The 15031-nt window shown below is 27.0% G+C and overlaps 2 protein-coding genes and 2 long non-coding RNA genes across 5 annotated transcripts; 1 reads left to right on the top strand and 3 right to left on the bottom strand.

Annotated features, from left to right (window-relative positions):
• The first annotated feature begins 5975 nt into the window (after positions 1–5975).
• On the top strand, positions 5976–7714 carry LOC135929854 (uncharacterized). The gene is made up of 3 exons (XM_065466588.1): positions 5976–6155; positions 6192–6705; positions 7098–7714. Exons 1-3 carry the CDS (start codon positions 5976–5978, stop codon positions 7712–7714), a joined length of 1311 nt encoding a protein of 436 aa, XP_065322660.1.
• Positions 7715–8922: 1208 nt separating this feature from the next.
• On the bottom strand, positions 8923–9543 carry LOC135922577 (uncharacterized). Of its 2 annotated transcripts, none has more exons than XR_010570965.1 (4): positions 9403–9543; positions 9290–9351; positions 9172–9243; positions 8923–9007 (listed from the first exon to the last, which is right to left on the bottom strand). It is a non-coding gene; the product is annotated as an uncharacterized LOC135922577 (long non-coding RNA). The 2 variants fall into 2 exon arrangements; XR_010570964.1 differs by lacking the exon at positions 8923–9007 and adding an exon at positions 9046–9134.
• Positions 9544–10698: 1155 nt separating this feature from the next.
• On the bottom strand, positions 10699–11216 carry LOC135922832 (uncharacterized). The gene is made up of 3 exons (XR_010571045.1): positions 11134–11216; positions 10979–11089; positions 10699–10939 (listed from the first exon to the last, which is right to left on the bottom strand). It is a non-coding gene; the product is annotated as an uncharacterized LOC135922832 (long non-coding RNA).
• Positions 11217–12425: 1209 nt separating this feature from the next.
• On the bottom strand, positions 12426–13265 carry LOC135929845 (uncharacterized). The gene has a single exon (XM_065466577.1). The coding sequence runs from the start codon at positions 13263–13265 to the stop codon at positions 12426–12428; it is 840 nt and encodes a 279-aa protein (XP_065322649.1).
• Between the last annotated feature and the right edge of the window lie 1766 nt (positions 13266–15031).

Genomic DNA, 15031 nt, shown 5'->3' with positions numbered 1-15031 from the left:
TATCTTTATACGAATATTTAAAAACCATATATCATAATGGATGATTTGTAATTGAATTCGATATTTCTAAAATTTAAATTGAACTGGAATCGAATACTTGCAGAAAAATAAAATATTTATTTCATTATTACTATGATCAAGAGTTAAAATTATTGCATAGACAATATCACTGTGAATGTATCTGATTACATTTACTCCAATGATATATTATATTTTTTGATAACCACGATCGATTGAATATAGTTTTAATGAGCTAAATCCAATATGCCGACGCTAATATTATCCATAATACCAGTCGATCCAAACTGATGTACTTTTCCATGCGTTTCTTAGAAGGACTGACAACTAATATCTCAAGAAGTCAAGATCGTGAAGCGTTTCTTAGAAGGACAACTAATATCTCAAGAATAGTAAAGTAAAGTAGATTTAGAACAGGTCAGAATTTTTTTTGCTTTTAAAACCTTTTTTATAATTGGTGTCTAAGTTTTAGTTAGTCTTCTCAAAACAGGTATATTTTTCTTCCTTTTATCTTTTTCCTCATTTTATCTCTTAATCATAATGTAGCACAAAGTTAGCTTTAATCTAACATTATATATACTCATATTCTCTGGTTATGTAATATGTCAGTAATTTGTCTTTGCCGTGTTATATTTTATAACCCTGTTATATTCTATCAATTTTTAAAATTTCTTAAAATGTTTTGCCCATAGGCGGAGCCAGGATTTTCGTAAGGGGGGGGGAATTAAAACATTACTGGGGCCTTCGCCCCCAGACCCCCTTTTGGGCGGGCCTTCTGCCGGGTTACTTTAGTCTATATATGGTTATAAAATATTTTTACAAATTTTAATAAAAAAAATAAGCCTGGAACAAATATGAAATATACTTTTATTAGTTTATATAAAAATTAATAAATTACTTGTATTGTAAACACCTTAATATAAAAGAATGGTAATAATTCATTCCAAACAATTATAAGAAATTTATTTATAAAAAGTAAGTAGACATATAGTTGATTTTACTCTATTATATAGAATTAGTTATAAAATAGTAGGTAAAATTCCACTTTTACAGACATATTTGACAGTTAGAGAATATATTACAGTTAATAGTTTAACAAATTTTACTAATCAATGCTCTTGATATTAAATATGCAACAATTTGCATTCAATTATTTAACGCCATCTATTTGTTTTAAGAAAAATAATATTTAAATTTAATTTTCATATTATTCATCCCACAATGTCTTTAAAAGATATTTTCTGATGTCCTTATCAATATTTTATAGTTATCTGTAAAATAGATTGTTCGCTATATAGGTAAAAATTACTTGATTGTCATTTGATAATTAGATATACTGTAAATCTACGACATATAATATTCCCCTGTTTGTATTGTGCTTTAATATTTTTTTAATTTATTTTTTAATTTTATCAATAGTTTTAAAATTATATTTAACTTTTATTAAGATTAATAAATTAAAATTACTCACTTTATAAAAAATTATATTTGATATATTATATTATTTATTAATTTTATGGATCTATTATTAATAATTATACTACAATTCACTTCTGTCTTAAGACTTATCTTTGGCTTATATTCCATTTATTAAAAAACATTTTTGGTTCATTTTATATATTTATAAATTTATTTTTCCCAAAAATCTATAAATTATGATGAATAGTTTTATAAAAAATATCAACTTTTACATTCTTTCTTATAAATTATTATTTAAGATATATGCATACATATTTGAGGGTCAGGGAGTGGGGGGAGGACTAAGGGGGATATTTTTTATTAGCTAAAAATGATATTTACAAAAAGTGATAAATTTCTGAAGGGGGGGTGGGAGGAATTTCCCCTTGCCCCCCCCCCCATGGCTACGCCTATGTATTCAATGTATTAAGATTGACAAAATATACTTGTAATATGTCGATTAAAACTAATTTAAGATGCACATGTATAAAATATAGCTGTAATATGTAGATTAAAACCTATTTTAACTAATAAGAGTATTAAGGCAATATTAAGTCATTACCAGACTGACATACGCGGAGCTGAAACCTACTTGAGATTGATAAAAAATTAAGGCAAAGAACAATATAGTAATGAGGCAAAAACAATAAAGTATATTAAGGCAAAACCCGTCAATCTATAGTTATATATATCATTGGCTTCACATAATAAGTTCATCTTATCTAGCATATTATAACATTAATTGTATGTTATCTTTTGTAAATTTTCTTTCAACTTCACACAATAAGTTCATCTTATTTAGCATATTATAGCATTAATTATATGTTATCTTATCTAAATCTTATATTAACTTTTCCTAATCAATGATTTTTGACTTCCCAACTTTTATATATACTACATTATATATTAGTTAAATTTGGATAATTATCTAAATCAATGATGTTTTGACTTCTTAACATTAAATATATACACTACATTATATATATTAGTTAAATAACAGTATATACATATAACTATTCTATTATATTCAAGTGTTTTCAGCTTCATGTCAATCATATATTTTATTAGTTTTTAGTATTATTTCTAGCATATAAAAACAAGCAGCATTTTTTGGCTTATAAAAACAAATATATTTTTATTAATTTTAATACTTTTACTAATTTTTAGATTTTTGTTAATATTCATTATTACATAAATTATGTTGATAATAAGATTATTATGTCAATATCATTTAATATGATATAAATGAATTTTGGTTTTTAACATCATATGTGCATTATATTTTATATATATATTAGTTTATTTATATTACATTATATATATTATTAATTTGATTTTAAACAGTATATGTATATCTTACTCTAGATATTTGTTTAATCATTTGAAAATCTGTAACAATTATGTTTAGGTTTAATTTTTCAGTTTTATATTCAGTCTTCTCCTAGATAATATATTACATTATTCATATATTTAGTTTAATTTTAAACTTCAATTATTCTGGATAAGTTTTAAATATACCAACTCCAATATGAATCCTTTCTCATAAATCATTATTTATATATAATAATTCCCAGTGCAAGGTATAATATGTTTTCCCTGTGTATAACTTGATTTTTCTTTTATTACTTTCTTGAAGGTTTTAGAAGTAGTTAACTTGCTTTCCCTTTTATTACTTTCTTATTGGTTTTAGAAGTAGTTTTATAGCCTAGCTTTACATTAATTAGTCATTTTATTAAATATGTTTTCCCTGTGTATATTGCTTTTACTTTTCACTTTCTTGGAGGTTTTTGAAGTAGTTTTATATCTTAACGTTAATTTGTCATTGTATCGCTCATTTTCTTTCAAAATTTTTTTATTGCTAATTCTTTAGGCGCCGCTTGATTAATATTTGATTTTATGAAATATACATATTGTTCTCATTTTTCTGTCAAGAATTATGCACATTTTCTATTTATAAAATAGAAAATTTTTCAATTTTCTTTTCTCTTTTTCTTGTCTCATATTGTCTTCTCTTGTTTCCTTTTATGAAATATGCACTTATATATAAGTAATTTTTTGATTTTCAACATCATATGTATTTTACTTCCCTTATACTTATCAAATAATTTTATTAATTGTGTTAGGCGCCGACTAGGCGATGATTATAGGAAATTTTTTTTTCTCTCAAATAATATTATTTTCATATATTCGGCGCCAGAAATTTTGAATTTTACATTTTCTTTATTTTATTATTATTTTTTTCAATTTTTCTACACTCCTATTTGTTTTATGAAATCTTTAAGAGTTTCACACATCTTATTATTTACTCTATTTTTATGCCATCACACTTTTATTGTATTTGATTAGAGGGGATATTTCCCTTAAATTTGATTTATTAAATAGTTTATTAAAACATTGATGTGTGACAGTAGCTTTTATTAAAATGAAAAGGAAGTATTAGACGTAGGAAATCCCACCCACATATTCCTATGCCTTTCACTGATTTCTTTTCTACCTTTCATATTATTATTTTAGTGCTTGATTATACTTTAATCTAATTTACTGTGGCTAATTTCTCTTTATCACTCCCAACACGATCTTATATTTTAATTCTAACAAACCTATATTCACGAGAGTATACCGTAAACTGAAGTAACATATTTTTAATTTGTGTTTTCTTAATTTTCATTAGTTTCCTATTACAATAAATTTTCTTGGTTTAAAATATACTAAGAGGATGATCATACCCTTTGTTTCCCCTGAAAATCTTTAGCCCCCACTTTTCGAATTATAATTAACCTTGGCTAGTCATGTATAAAATTAGCTTCTCCCTCTCATAAATATTTGGTATTATATCTTTCTTGCTCTACTTACTTGTTTTATTTATTGCTAACTTTGTACCTTTTTCTTAATTTCTGTTTCCTCTAGGAATATTTCACCGGTAAATAACTAGGGCATCCCTCTTATATAAATGAGTTAAAACCTATAAGTGTTTCTTAGATATATCAAGAGTAAAGGATTTAGATATCATAGACAAATTTTGTCATTTTCTATAAGATCTGGTATCCCGACAACTACTATATTCATTAATTGTTGCTCTACAAATTTAAATTCCTAAGAAATTATAATTTTTTGTTTTGTAGTTTTATTTATTTTAATTTTTTATCTTACTGTTTACCCAAACACCCGAATTTAGATAATTTTCTATTGAATTAATGGAGAATAATTATTGCAGAACTATGCAAAATCTTAAGGGATAGCTACTTATTTCTTCACTAAATATTAATGGCCTATGGAATAAACTCGTTATTTTACTGAGATTAATGGCAGACGAGAAAATAGACATAATTGCTCTACAGGAGACTCATACCCGAGACAGCGTTACTGCAACCTTTAATCACTTTATTTTATACTGCTTTGGTACTACCTCTAACAGTTGGTCAGGTGTCGGATTTTTGATAAACAAGAAAATATTCAGCCATATAAATAAGTTTACACCTATTTCAGAGAGATGTGGGTTATTATATATCAACACAAATTTTAGGCCAACAATACTAGGGAATGTGTATGCACAACCAAACAGGAGGGATAGATTACTTTTTCTCGACGATCTGAAAATATAATTAACGCTTTACCCAGAAGATACAACATAATTTTGATGGGCGATCTAAATAACAGGATTTGTTCGGAGGAGATTTATAAAAGGAAAAACATTATTGGAAATGCAGCCCTTGCTCAGCCTAATGGAGACGACAGTAGAAAACTACTTGAGTTGTGTGGTAGTAAAAATCTCAAAATTAAAAATACTTTTTTCTATCATAGAGAGAATAATACACTCACTTTTAAAAGGGGAAATTACAAATCGCAAATAGATTTTTTTATTTCAAACGTCCACGGCTGGTTCGAAGATATAATGGCCATGACGTGTGTAAATCTTTCTGACCATAAAATGGTCAAAGCCAAGATCCTGATAAGGAACATATGGAGTACCTCAATTGGACCAAATAACAACTCTAACCAATCGGCAAATCTACCCAGAAAGCAAAATATCAATAATCTACAGGTACCAGAGATTAAAGAGCTCTTCGACCGAAGATTATGCAAGAATGCAATGAATTTTGAAAGCATATCCCGGTCCAAAACTGTGGAAGAATGCTGGATGATTTTCAAAAATGGCATTCATGAAGATAGCGAGGTTTTAGGAATAAATAGCCCTCTCGCGAGAAAGGATTGGACATCCACGGCAACTATGGAGAAAATTGAGGAGCTGCGTTTAAATGGCCACTTTGATAGGGAATTTTGGAAGTCCATACAGAGATCTCTAAGAAGCGACAGAAGGATCTTCACTGCCAGAAAAGCTTGCTAAATCGATGCAGATATGAGAGGAAATAGACTTTTTAACGCTTATACCAAACAATATTTTTGCAAATCAAAAACCTTCAAAAAATTTCCTACCATTCGTCTGGAAAATAACAGAATCATAATTGACCAGGATGATCAGTTGGTAGACTGATTATTACATGAGGATCTTTGAATCTAGGAGACCAATAAATATACCACCGGAATTGCAAGATACGCCTCAATCCACCCCACAATTCTCACTAATTGAGATTTCCACTTCACTTAAAAAACTTGGAAATCATAAAGCCCCTGGCCCAGATAATATTACTAGTGAACATCTCAAAGCGACAAAAACTGCTGTAACATGATTTTTGCAAATTATCTTCAATCCGAAGGATTGGAATCTTTCCACCCTTTGCAACTTCCCCAAAATCTCAAATCCCACTAAATTCGGTGACTATAGGGCAATAGCACTCAAGATTCGTATTCTGCAAACTTCACAAAACCTCTTTGCCAAATATATTTGCGCTTATCGCCCTGGCAAAAATATCATGGAGCCCTTTCTTGCTCTCAAAATTATCATCCAAAAATGTGATAGGTATAAGCTACCCTTCTACTTAACCTTTATCGATTTTAAACAGGCGTTCGATAATGTCAACCATGATGCACTCTGGAAAACATTATCAGAGGTTGGAATTGACCCAAATATTATCAAGATATTACGACACCACTATAATAATCTGTTTGCCACTTGCAGAGTAAACAATAAAGTTTCTTCACCATTTAGGATTAGGAAAGGAGTAAAACAAGGCTGCGTCCTTTCACCAGTCCTCTTTATCATAGTAATGAACAAAATTCTAAAAGACACATTGGGCGCGGCTAATCTACTGGAACTTAACACATCAATGAGTAATACGTTTCATCTAGAGAATATAATTATTTCCTACGCTGATTATGTGGTAATCATTACAAAGGACCTTAAGGAAACCGTGAATCTCATTCAATTGTTGAAACTAGTGTTGTTAAACCACTCATTTGAGCCGATTTTTAAAAACGGCTAACTCACTATTTTAGCCAGAAAAATATTGCCTAAGCCTCGAGATTTTTATAATATATGTCTAGACTTTTGTTCCTTCTATGAACAAAATCTACAAGCTTGCGTAATATTTTTCTGGATAAAATATTGAGTTAGCCGTTTTTAAAAATCGGCTCAAAACGAGCCGTTTAACAACACTAGTTGAAACTGGTAAGCTTGAAAGTTGGGTTAGAAATAAATTTTAAGAAAACTATGATTCTCTTAGCAAGACCCACGCCTCCTATAGAAAATATTGATATCGGATCGGAGACGATCAAGGTGGTTACTCAAATAAAATATATTGGAATTACCTTAGATAATAGAGGGGGATGTAAAGAGGAACTCAGGTTAAGATTACAAAAAGCCAGGGCAGCTTTCTATAAGTATTTCAAGCTTTGGAAGACTAGAGAGATTCCTACCTTCACTAGACTACGCATCTTTAATTCAACGGTGATTCCTGTTCTATTATATGGTTATGAAACATGGGAAATCACTAAAGCAAACAACAGAAAATGCCAGACGTTTATTAACAAGTGCTTAAGGATAATTAACGGCGTCTTCTACCCTAGACTCATAACAAACGAAAGATTATGGAGACAATCGAAACACACTCCGTTCCACATTATACTCAAGAAAAAACGAATTCAATTTTTAGCCCACATTTTAAGATATCCTAACAGTAATCTGGTTCATGACGCTTTAACTTGGCTCTTTACCTGTAGAGGTAAATCATACAGCAGATACAAGACGTTATGGTTTCACCGCGTTTTGAAAGATGTTGATGATCTGAATATAAACTGGAAACAGTTCGTTAGATTGAATAACAATAAAAATTCTATCTAAAAGCTTCTTAAGATTAAATCTAGGTACCTAAGATGAAATTCCTCATCCTTTACCAAACCCTTCTCCCCCTTTATCTACTTGATTACCTTAATAGTACAGGTTCCTTTTCTCTTATTTAATAATTACATTTTATTAAAAATGACTCGCTAAATATTAACTTAAACGAGCCTCCCCCTTTCCAATAATGATTAGATACAAATAGGATTATAGGTATGGGTGTGGGCTGTCTTTTTAGGCCTTTCCCTCTTAATCAGCCCACAGACGTTTAAATGAAAGTCCTCGGACTATTGTGCGTACAAATACGTGCGGATTGCCCACAAACGTGTAAAGGGCTTCTCATATTTTCTTCCCCGATAACTTTAATAATCCAGTTAGATAGAAATGAGAAAAACCTAGCGTAGCTCTGTTGTTCCCACAACGTTGAGAGGGCGAATGCGCTTTATCACGTATTATCACATAATGTATTACTCCACTAAAAAGTCATAAATTAAAATATTATATCTATTATTAAAATATTAATAATAATAGTAAATATTTAGTATATAATTAATAATTATTCTATATTTAATATTAATTTTTTAAATATATAATGAAAATGATCTCTATAAATTTATCTTATTAAACTTTTCCCAATAAATTAAATTATTAACATGGTATATATTGTCAATTTATAAATACTAATTTTATGTATATTATTTTAATATATATGGCCATTAGATAAACTCTACATTCTTTAAATATTATCAATAAAATAGATATTGTAAATATTTAGTATATTATTAATTAAATATAATGTTTAATATAAATTTTTAAATAAATTATAAAAATGATTTACATAAAATTATTTAATCTAGAGCAATAAATATTTTCACAATAAATTGTTATTGCCTAAGATTACGATTATTTTTAAATCCTAAACATGATATTTATATATTTTCTGGTATTTATTTTTCAATTTATAAATACTAATTTTTTACATTCACTTTTTTGATGAGTGTCCATATCAAAATAATAGGATTTAGATTTTTTATTTTTAGTGTTAAAGCCTTCTTTATATAATAATAAATTATTTATTTTAAGTATTTATACATTGCATAGACAGATTGATCATTTATATTTGCACTGAATAATATATAATATTATAATAACACAATCATAATACAATATACATTCATATAAAATATTAACAGTGAATAGACATGATTCATATCTATACATATTAAATATATATAAAAACTATAATGATGTGAATCAATTAGAGCATTGCTATATCTATTGGAAAATCACAATCATCTAAAATAGATTTATTAATTATGTTTATTTAAAGGGTTGAAAAAAAGGAATATTATATTCATATAATAATAATCTTCAATAAATGCTTTTCTGATTTATTATCATTTGCAAGCAGAATTATTTGGACCTAAATAATTTAATATAATAAATAAATAAATCCATACCTTCAGCAGAAGTAAGCATGACCTCTGTATCTTCTTCTACTGCATTTTAGGTTGGCTGAATTAAATTTGGGCCTAAAATTATTAAACATACTAAAAACATTTGGTAAAAAATTTATACTTTCAACAGGAAAGGATTGAGTATCTCTTATAAGAAAGTTGCTTACTGAATTGAATTTGTTCCTAAATTATTAAATTTATTTAATCACATTAAATTATTAATATTTCATTTACAATAATTGTTTTTAAATTTTCAGAGACTGTTGGGATTTTCATTTGTAAAACTAATTATATACTTTTCTCATATCAAAAATTTTCGCCATACTGAGAACATTTTTGGGAACATTTTTAAAATTTTCGCTGTTTCGGTCTTCGCTACGTACCCAGGCCTGATAGATATGAATTTCTTGCTTAATATTATCAGCTGTTTTTCGGGTTACAATTATAATATTTTAATTATATATTTATTTTCTCTAAATATAACAAAAGATTTTGAAATAAGAATTCAAAGAGTTTGTTTTTATTATTTTAATCTTAATTTTTATGAAACAACAAATAATATAATTGTTTTAAGATTTGTCTACACCCTTTGGCTTGTTTTCGGTTCATTTTTGTCGGGCGTCGGCCTAATTTTGTTCATAGATTTATATTTTCCAATGACATTAATACTATAGACTGCCGATCGTAATGCTAAAATCAAATTTGAAGTGGCAAAAATTGAAGTGACTGGTGGCCATTTTGTGTTTGTATCTTTTACGAAAGAAGCATATGATAATTTCATGAATTTCAGGTATATTTTTATTATGTTTATATTTATAATATATATATATATTCTAATTAAACACCAATTTACCTTATATATTATAGTATATATGAATCAAATAAAGGTCATTACTGAATATTTTACTTGAAATATTTATGCTCTTTATTAACATTTGCAATTTATTATTTAATAATGAATATCTTTTATAAGAATTCAATTTAATATTTTTTAATTACTAAAAGATTTAAAATGGTAGTATATTGCTGAGGAAGCAAAATTTCTTTTCATAAGTATGATATCTCAAATTATTTATTCTATTGTAAAAATTATTTATGGCAGATTTCCTATGAAAGATAAAATATTATTACAAAAGTGGACCCATGCTGTGAAGAGAGAGAACTTCAATGTAACAAAATATAGTAAATTATGTTCAAAGCATTTTACACCAGATTCATTTATTCCATCTGGTACAAATCATGTTCAATTAAGAGAGGGAGCAATACCATAAATTTTTAATTTTCCAAAGCATCTTCTAAAAGTAACAAAATAATGAATAATAAATTATAACATGCAGGTTTCCTAGAAGACGAATTAATTCAAAAATACATGAATATTTTTTTTTATAGAAATCAATTCTAGATTTCTTTTGTATTTTTATAATTTATGTCTTTTATGTTTTATTTTTGCTTATAATTATGTTATTCCTTAATAAATATAAACTATCCATTTCTAAATATATTTCTTTATTTAAATTTAATTCACTAAAGTATAAAAATCAATAATGTAAATATATATCATGAAAAATACAAATAATATATATTATGTTATATTTACATCAAATAAAATAATTGTATTATTATAATTAATATGTATCGCGAAAAGAAAATATTAATCTTATAAATCAATAATAAATACAAATAATATATATATGTTATATTTATGTCTAATAAAATTAATTTATTATAACCAATAAAGTCATTAGAAATTTTCAGATAATTTGTTCTTCACCTATAAATATTTAAGTTAAATAACATATTTTTATATTACTTGGTTTATTGCCCTTGAAAAAGTACAGCCTTGTTTAGTTTTTGCCTGATATTTAATTGTAATTTTTGATTTACTTTATTACCAAAATGATGCATTCTTATGTGCAGGTATCTGAAAATAAATTTTTATTAAAATTAAGTAAATATTATATATACCTTTTTATTATAAGTCTTATTATAATTTGATAATGACTTAACCCTGCCTCTTGATCAAACATATGATCTTGCAGATCACTAAGGATATTTGTGCCTAATATTTTTGACAATATTAGACATTCTATTTTTTTAACAGCATGTCTTTTGGTTATTTCATCTACTTTTTCAAAAGCCCTGAATGAGCTCTCTGTTATTTTGCATAAATTTGATACGCTTTGGGATGGTATTATCAATCCACCATAATTCTTAATTTTTATTAATGTATAATTATTGTCGTTTGCGGAATTATCAATTAAGGAATGTAAACAGATATCACATCTAACTTTCATTTCTTCATATTCAGTAGTGACCTTTATTTGATTCATATATACTATAATATATAAGGTAAATAATAAATTGGTGTTTAATTGGAATATATATATATATTATAAATATAAACATAATAAAAATATACCTGAAATTTATGAAATTATCATATGGTTCTTTCGTAAAAGATACAAACACAAAATGGCCACCAGTCACTTCAATTTTTGCCACTTCAAATATAATCGGCAGTCTATAGTATTAATGTCATTGATATTTTCTACAATAATTTATAATATATATTTGATAGTCAAAATAATATTCAATACAATTGTTACTTTTAGATTTTCTTAGCAAAAAAATATATTTTTACCAAGTCAGCCCTTTAATTTTGCATTTATTTTAAGAAATAATATGGAAATAAAAAAAAGAACACTAAATTAATTACATAATATCAAATATATTTAAAAATCATTTCAAAAATGTACATTGAATTCACGCGTATTCTATGAAATATATATTTTTTATAAAAATATTTAGCAATTTATATTGTGAATTTATAGTTATATAAATTAAAATTTACAATATCTTTTAACAATTATTTAATTACACCATAATTTTATGAATACTTTACAAAAAATATTATAGATTTGGCTAAAACTATGAAAATCGCGAATATTTTATTATTAATTCTTGGAAAGTTAATAGATAATATCAGGGTTGTGCATTTGACCGGTCAAATACAATTCGGTCAATTGACCGATATTTGACCGGTCAAATATGGTCAAATACAATTCGGTCAATTGACCGATATTTGACCGGTCAAATACAATTCGGTCAATTGACCGATATTTGACCTATGGTCAAATATGGTCAAATATGGTCAAATTCAAATAAATGTTTTTTACACCAATATTAACTTTATTTTGCATTTATATAATATTATAATAAATCTATGTATAATAATAAATATCATAATATTTTTTAATTCATTCTATAGTCAATGTTTCACCCTCCGTGGCAGAGTCTTGTTCCGATTCATATTCAATATCATTATTTTCTTTAATATTTTTAATCAATCTTAAATTATGATACACTCTTACTAATTTTCCTGCTGTAGAAGCCTTTAATCTATTTCTGTTTTTCGTGTGAATATTGCCCCAAACCGACCAATTTCTTTCAGAAGAAGAAGTCGAACTAGGAAATGTTAGTAAAATATTAGCGACTTCTCTTAATGGGCAAGGTGGGCAAAATGCATTCCACCAACTTGAGGCCGAAATTTGATTGTTTCTTATGGAAGTTACAACTTTCCACATATTATGGCTATTAAATATACCGCTTTTGCTTCTGAAATTTACTATATTACTCAAAATATTTTGATTATCACCACCTTGTAAAATACCCAATTCTTGTATTATATTACATGCTTCATCAAATTCAGTATTAGTAAGATGCTCCCCTTGATATTGGGGGTCCAATAAATAAGCAGCATTGTGAGCACATGTATTTATATCAGTTTTTCTCTTTTCAAACATAACCTTAATTTTTTTTTCTTGAGATGGAGAAAATATAGAATCATGGCATGATTGTATTATGTGTTTTTCCAAATTAAGCATCTCGTTTTTTACTTGGGCCAAAGTACATTTATCCCCTTGCACTTTCAACAATGAGGTAGCTAAAGGTTGGAGTATAGCTAAAAATTTTAAATTTTTCGTCCAAAATTCTTCGTTTAATATATTATTGGTAATTTCTATGGGACAATTATCACAAACAGCTTCTTCAACAACTGATGCTTTTAGAGCTTTCTTGCATATTTGAATTTGCTCCATACATTTTATTGACGATGCCCATCTTGTTTGGCTAATTGTACTTAATGTAGATGGTATGCCATGAAGATTCTTATTACGGGAAAATACTGCAGCTGGTATGTATTTATTCTTGAAAAATTTAACAATTTTTTTAATTATTGAAATATGGTCACTGAAGGCGTCCAATCGTTCAAAATCTTGAAAGAATAACTGCAATGTATGCGCTGCACAACCATAACATTGTATATGATTATAAATAGATTCAGATTTTAGAATTCTCCAGGCTGCTTTCATGTTAGCGGCATTATCAGTAACTAAAGAATATACTTTTACCGGATTCAATTCATGAATTACATTTTTAAATTCCTGGGCAATATAATCTGCCGTATGGCGATTTTCCTCAGTATTTAGAAATTTGTAGAACACTGGAACAGGCGTCATCACCATAAAATTAATAATACTCTCGTTTCTAATGTTGCTCCAGCCATCTGATACAATTGATAAGTAAGGAGCTTTATCTATTATATCTGCAACTCTCACCTCCATATCACCTGACGCTTTGTCTAGAAGATATCCAGCCAGCTGCCTTCTCCTGGGTAATGTGTAAATAGGACGTATTTTTTTAAAAAATTCTTGGATGTAGGGATTTTCAGTGATGTGGAAAGGTAAATTGCTCGCATATACAGCCTTTGCAAACAATTGATCCAGCTCATTTTTTTCTTTGGGATTAATTCTATCTATGAAACCGGTTATACAAGATTGAGATTTATATTTAATCGCCTTGCTTGTAGATTGATTAGAAATAAGGGAATCAAATTCTCCTGAGTCACAAGACAAAATATTGTTCATTTGATAATCATTCTCACTAATTTCACCCAATTCTTCATTAGAGTTAGACTTAGAAGTATTACAAATTACATTTGTGATATTTTTTGTAGAGGTTGATATTTTGGAATTTGAATAAAATTTTTCCTTAATTATAACAGGGCACATAGTACAGCTGCTTAATAAATGTTTGACCATTCTATCAACGTGGGTGATATAGGACATCTTGCAAAACTTGCACACCGCTTTAACTGATTTACCATCGCGTACTTCTTGAAAATGTTTCCAAACATGATGCTTTGGTTTGACCATAATCCCTAATATATTAAAATTTAACAAAAAATGATTTTGATTATTGTAAAGTTAATCAATCTTAACTATTTTATAATTATCGACCAATTATTCCAATAATTTCTTAATATTATAAATATAATATAATAAACTTTTTACCAGAATTGAATAATATTCCGTAAATCTGACCAGAACAATTAAAATGAAAATTAATTTTAAAAACCAAATATAGCAAGTGTAAGTAAAACAAATGAGAATTAATATAATTTATACTCGGCTAAATATTAAATAAAATTTAAATTTATTAAAAAATAAGAATGAAAAAATTATATTATGATTATAATAAATCGGGTATTTTTATTTTTTTTAAGAAAAATGAATTGAAAAAAATAAAGAAGGCGAGAAACGGCAATGATTAGGCAAAAAAATAACTAAAAATATTACTATATTTAGAAAAATTACATATTTATATTTTAATAAAAAAATAATAAGATTGATAAACATGCTTTTAATGCATACTAGTTAATTATATCAAAATATTTATTCGCCATTAATATTTTAGAGTATTTGACCGTATTTGACCAGTCAAATACTCCTCCGGTCAATTGACCAGTCAATTGACCGAATTTGACCGGTCAATTGACCGACATACCAACCCTGGATAATATCAA

The sequence above is a fragment of the Gordionus sp. m RMFG-2023 genome, chromosome 1 (assembly GCF_954871325.1).
Source record: "Gordionus sp. m RMFG-2023 chromosome 1, tfGorSpeb1-WG-v2, whole genome shotgun sequence".
NCBI lineage: Eukaryota > Metazoa > Nematomorpha > Gordioida > Chordodea > Parachordodidae > Gordionus > Gordionus sp. m RMFG-2023.
The sequence above is the reverse complement of the archived record's forward strand: the minus strand, read 5'-3'. Positions and strand labels throughout refer to the sequence as shown.

Excerpts from the sequence above, each read along its gene's own strand:
- LOC135929854 (XM_065466588.1), top strand. The coding sequence starts at position 5,976 with ATGAGGATCTTTGAATCTAGGAGACCAATAAATATACCACCGGAATTG. Across the intron at positions 6,156-6,191 it reads TCAAAGCGACAAAAACTGCT|GATTGGAATCTTTCCACCCT; the intron begins GTAACATGATTT and ends TTCAATCCGAAG. Across the intron at positions 6,706-7,097 it reads GGAACTTAACACATCAATGA|CAAGACCCACGCCTCCTATA; the intron begins GTAATACGTTTC and ends TGATTCTCTTAG.
- LOC135929845 (XM_065466577.1), bottom strand. The coding sequence starts at position 13,265 with ATGGAGCAAATTCAAATATGCAAGAAAGCTCTAAAAGCATCAGTTGTT.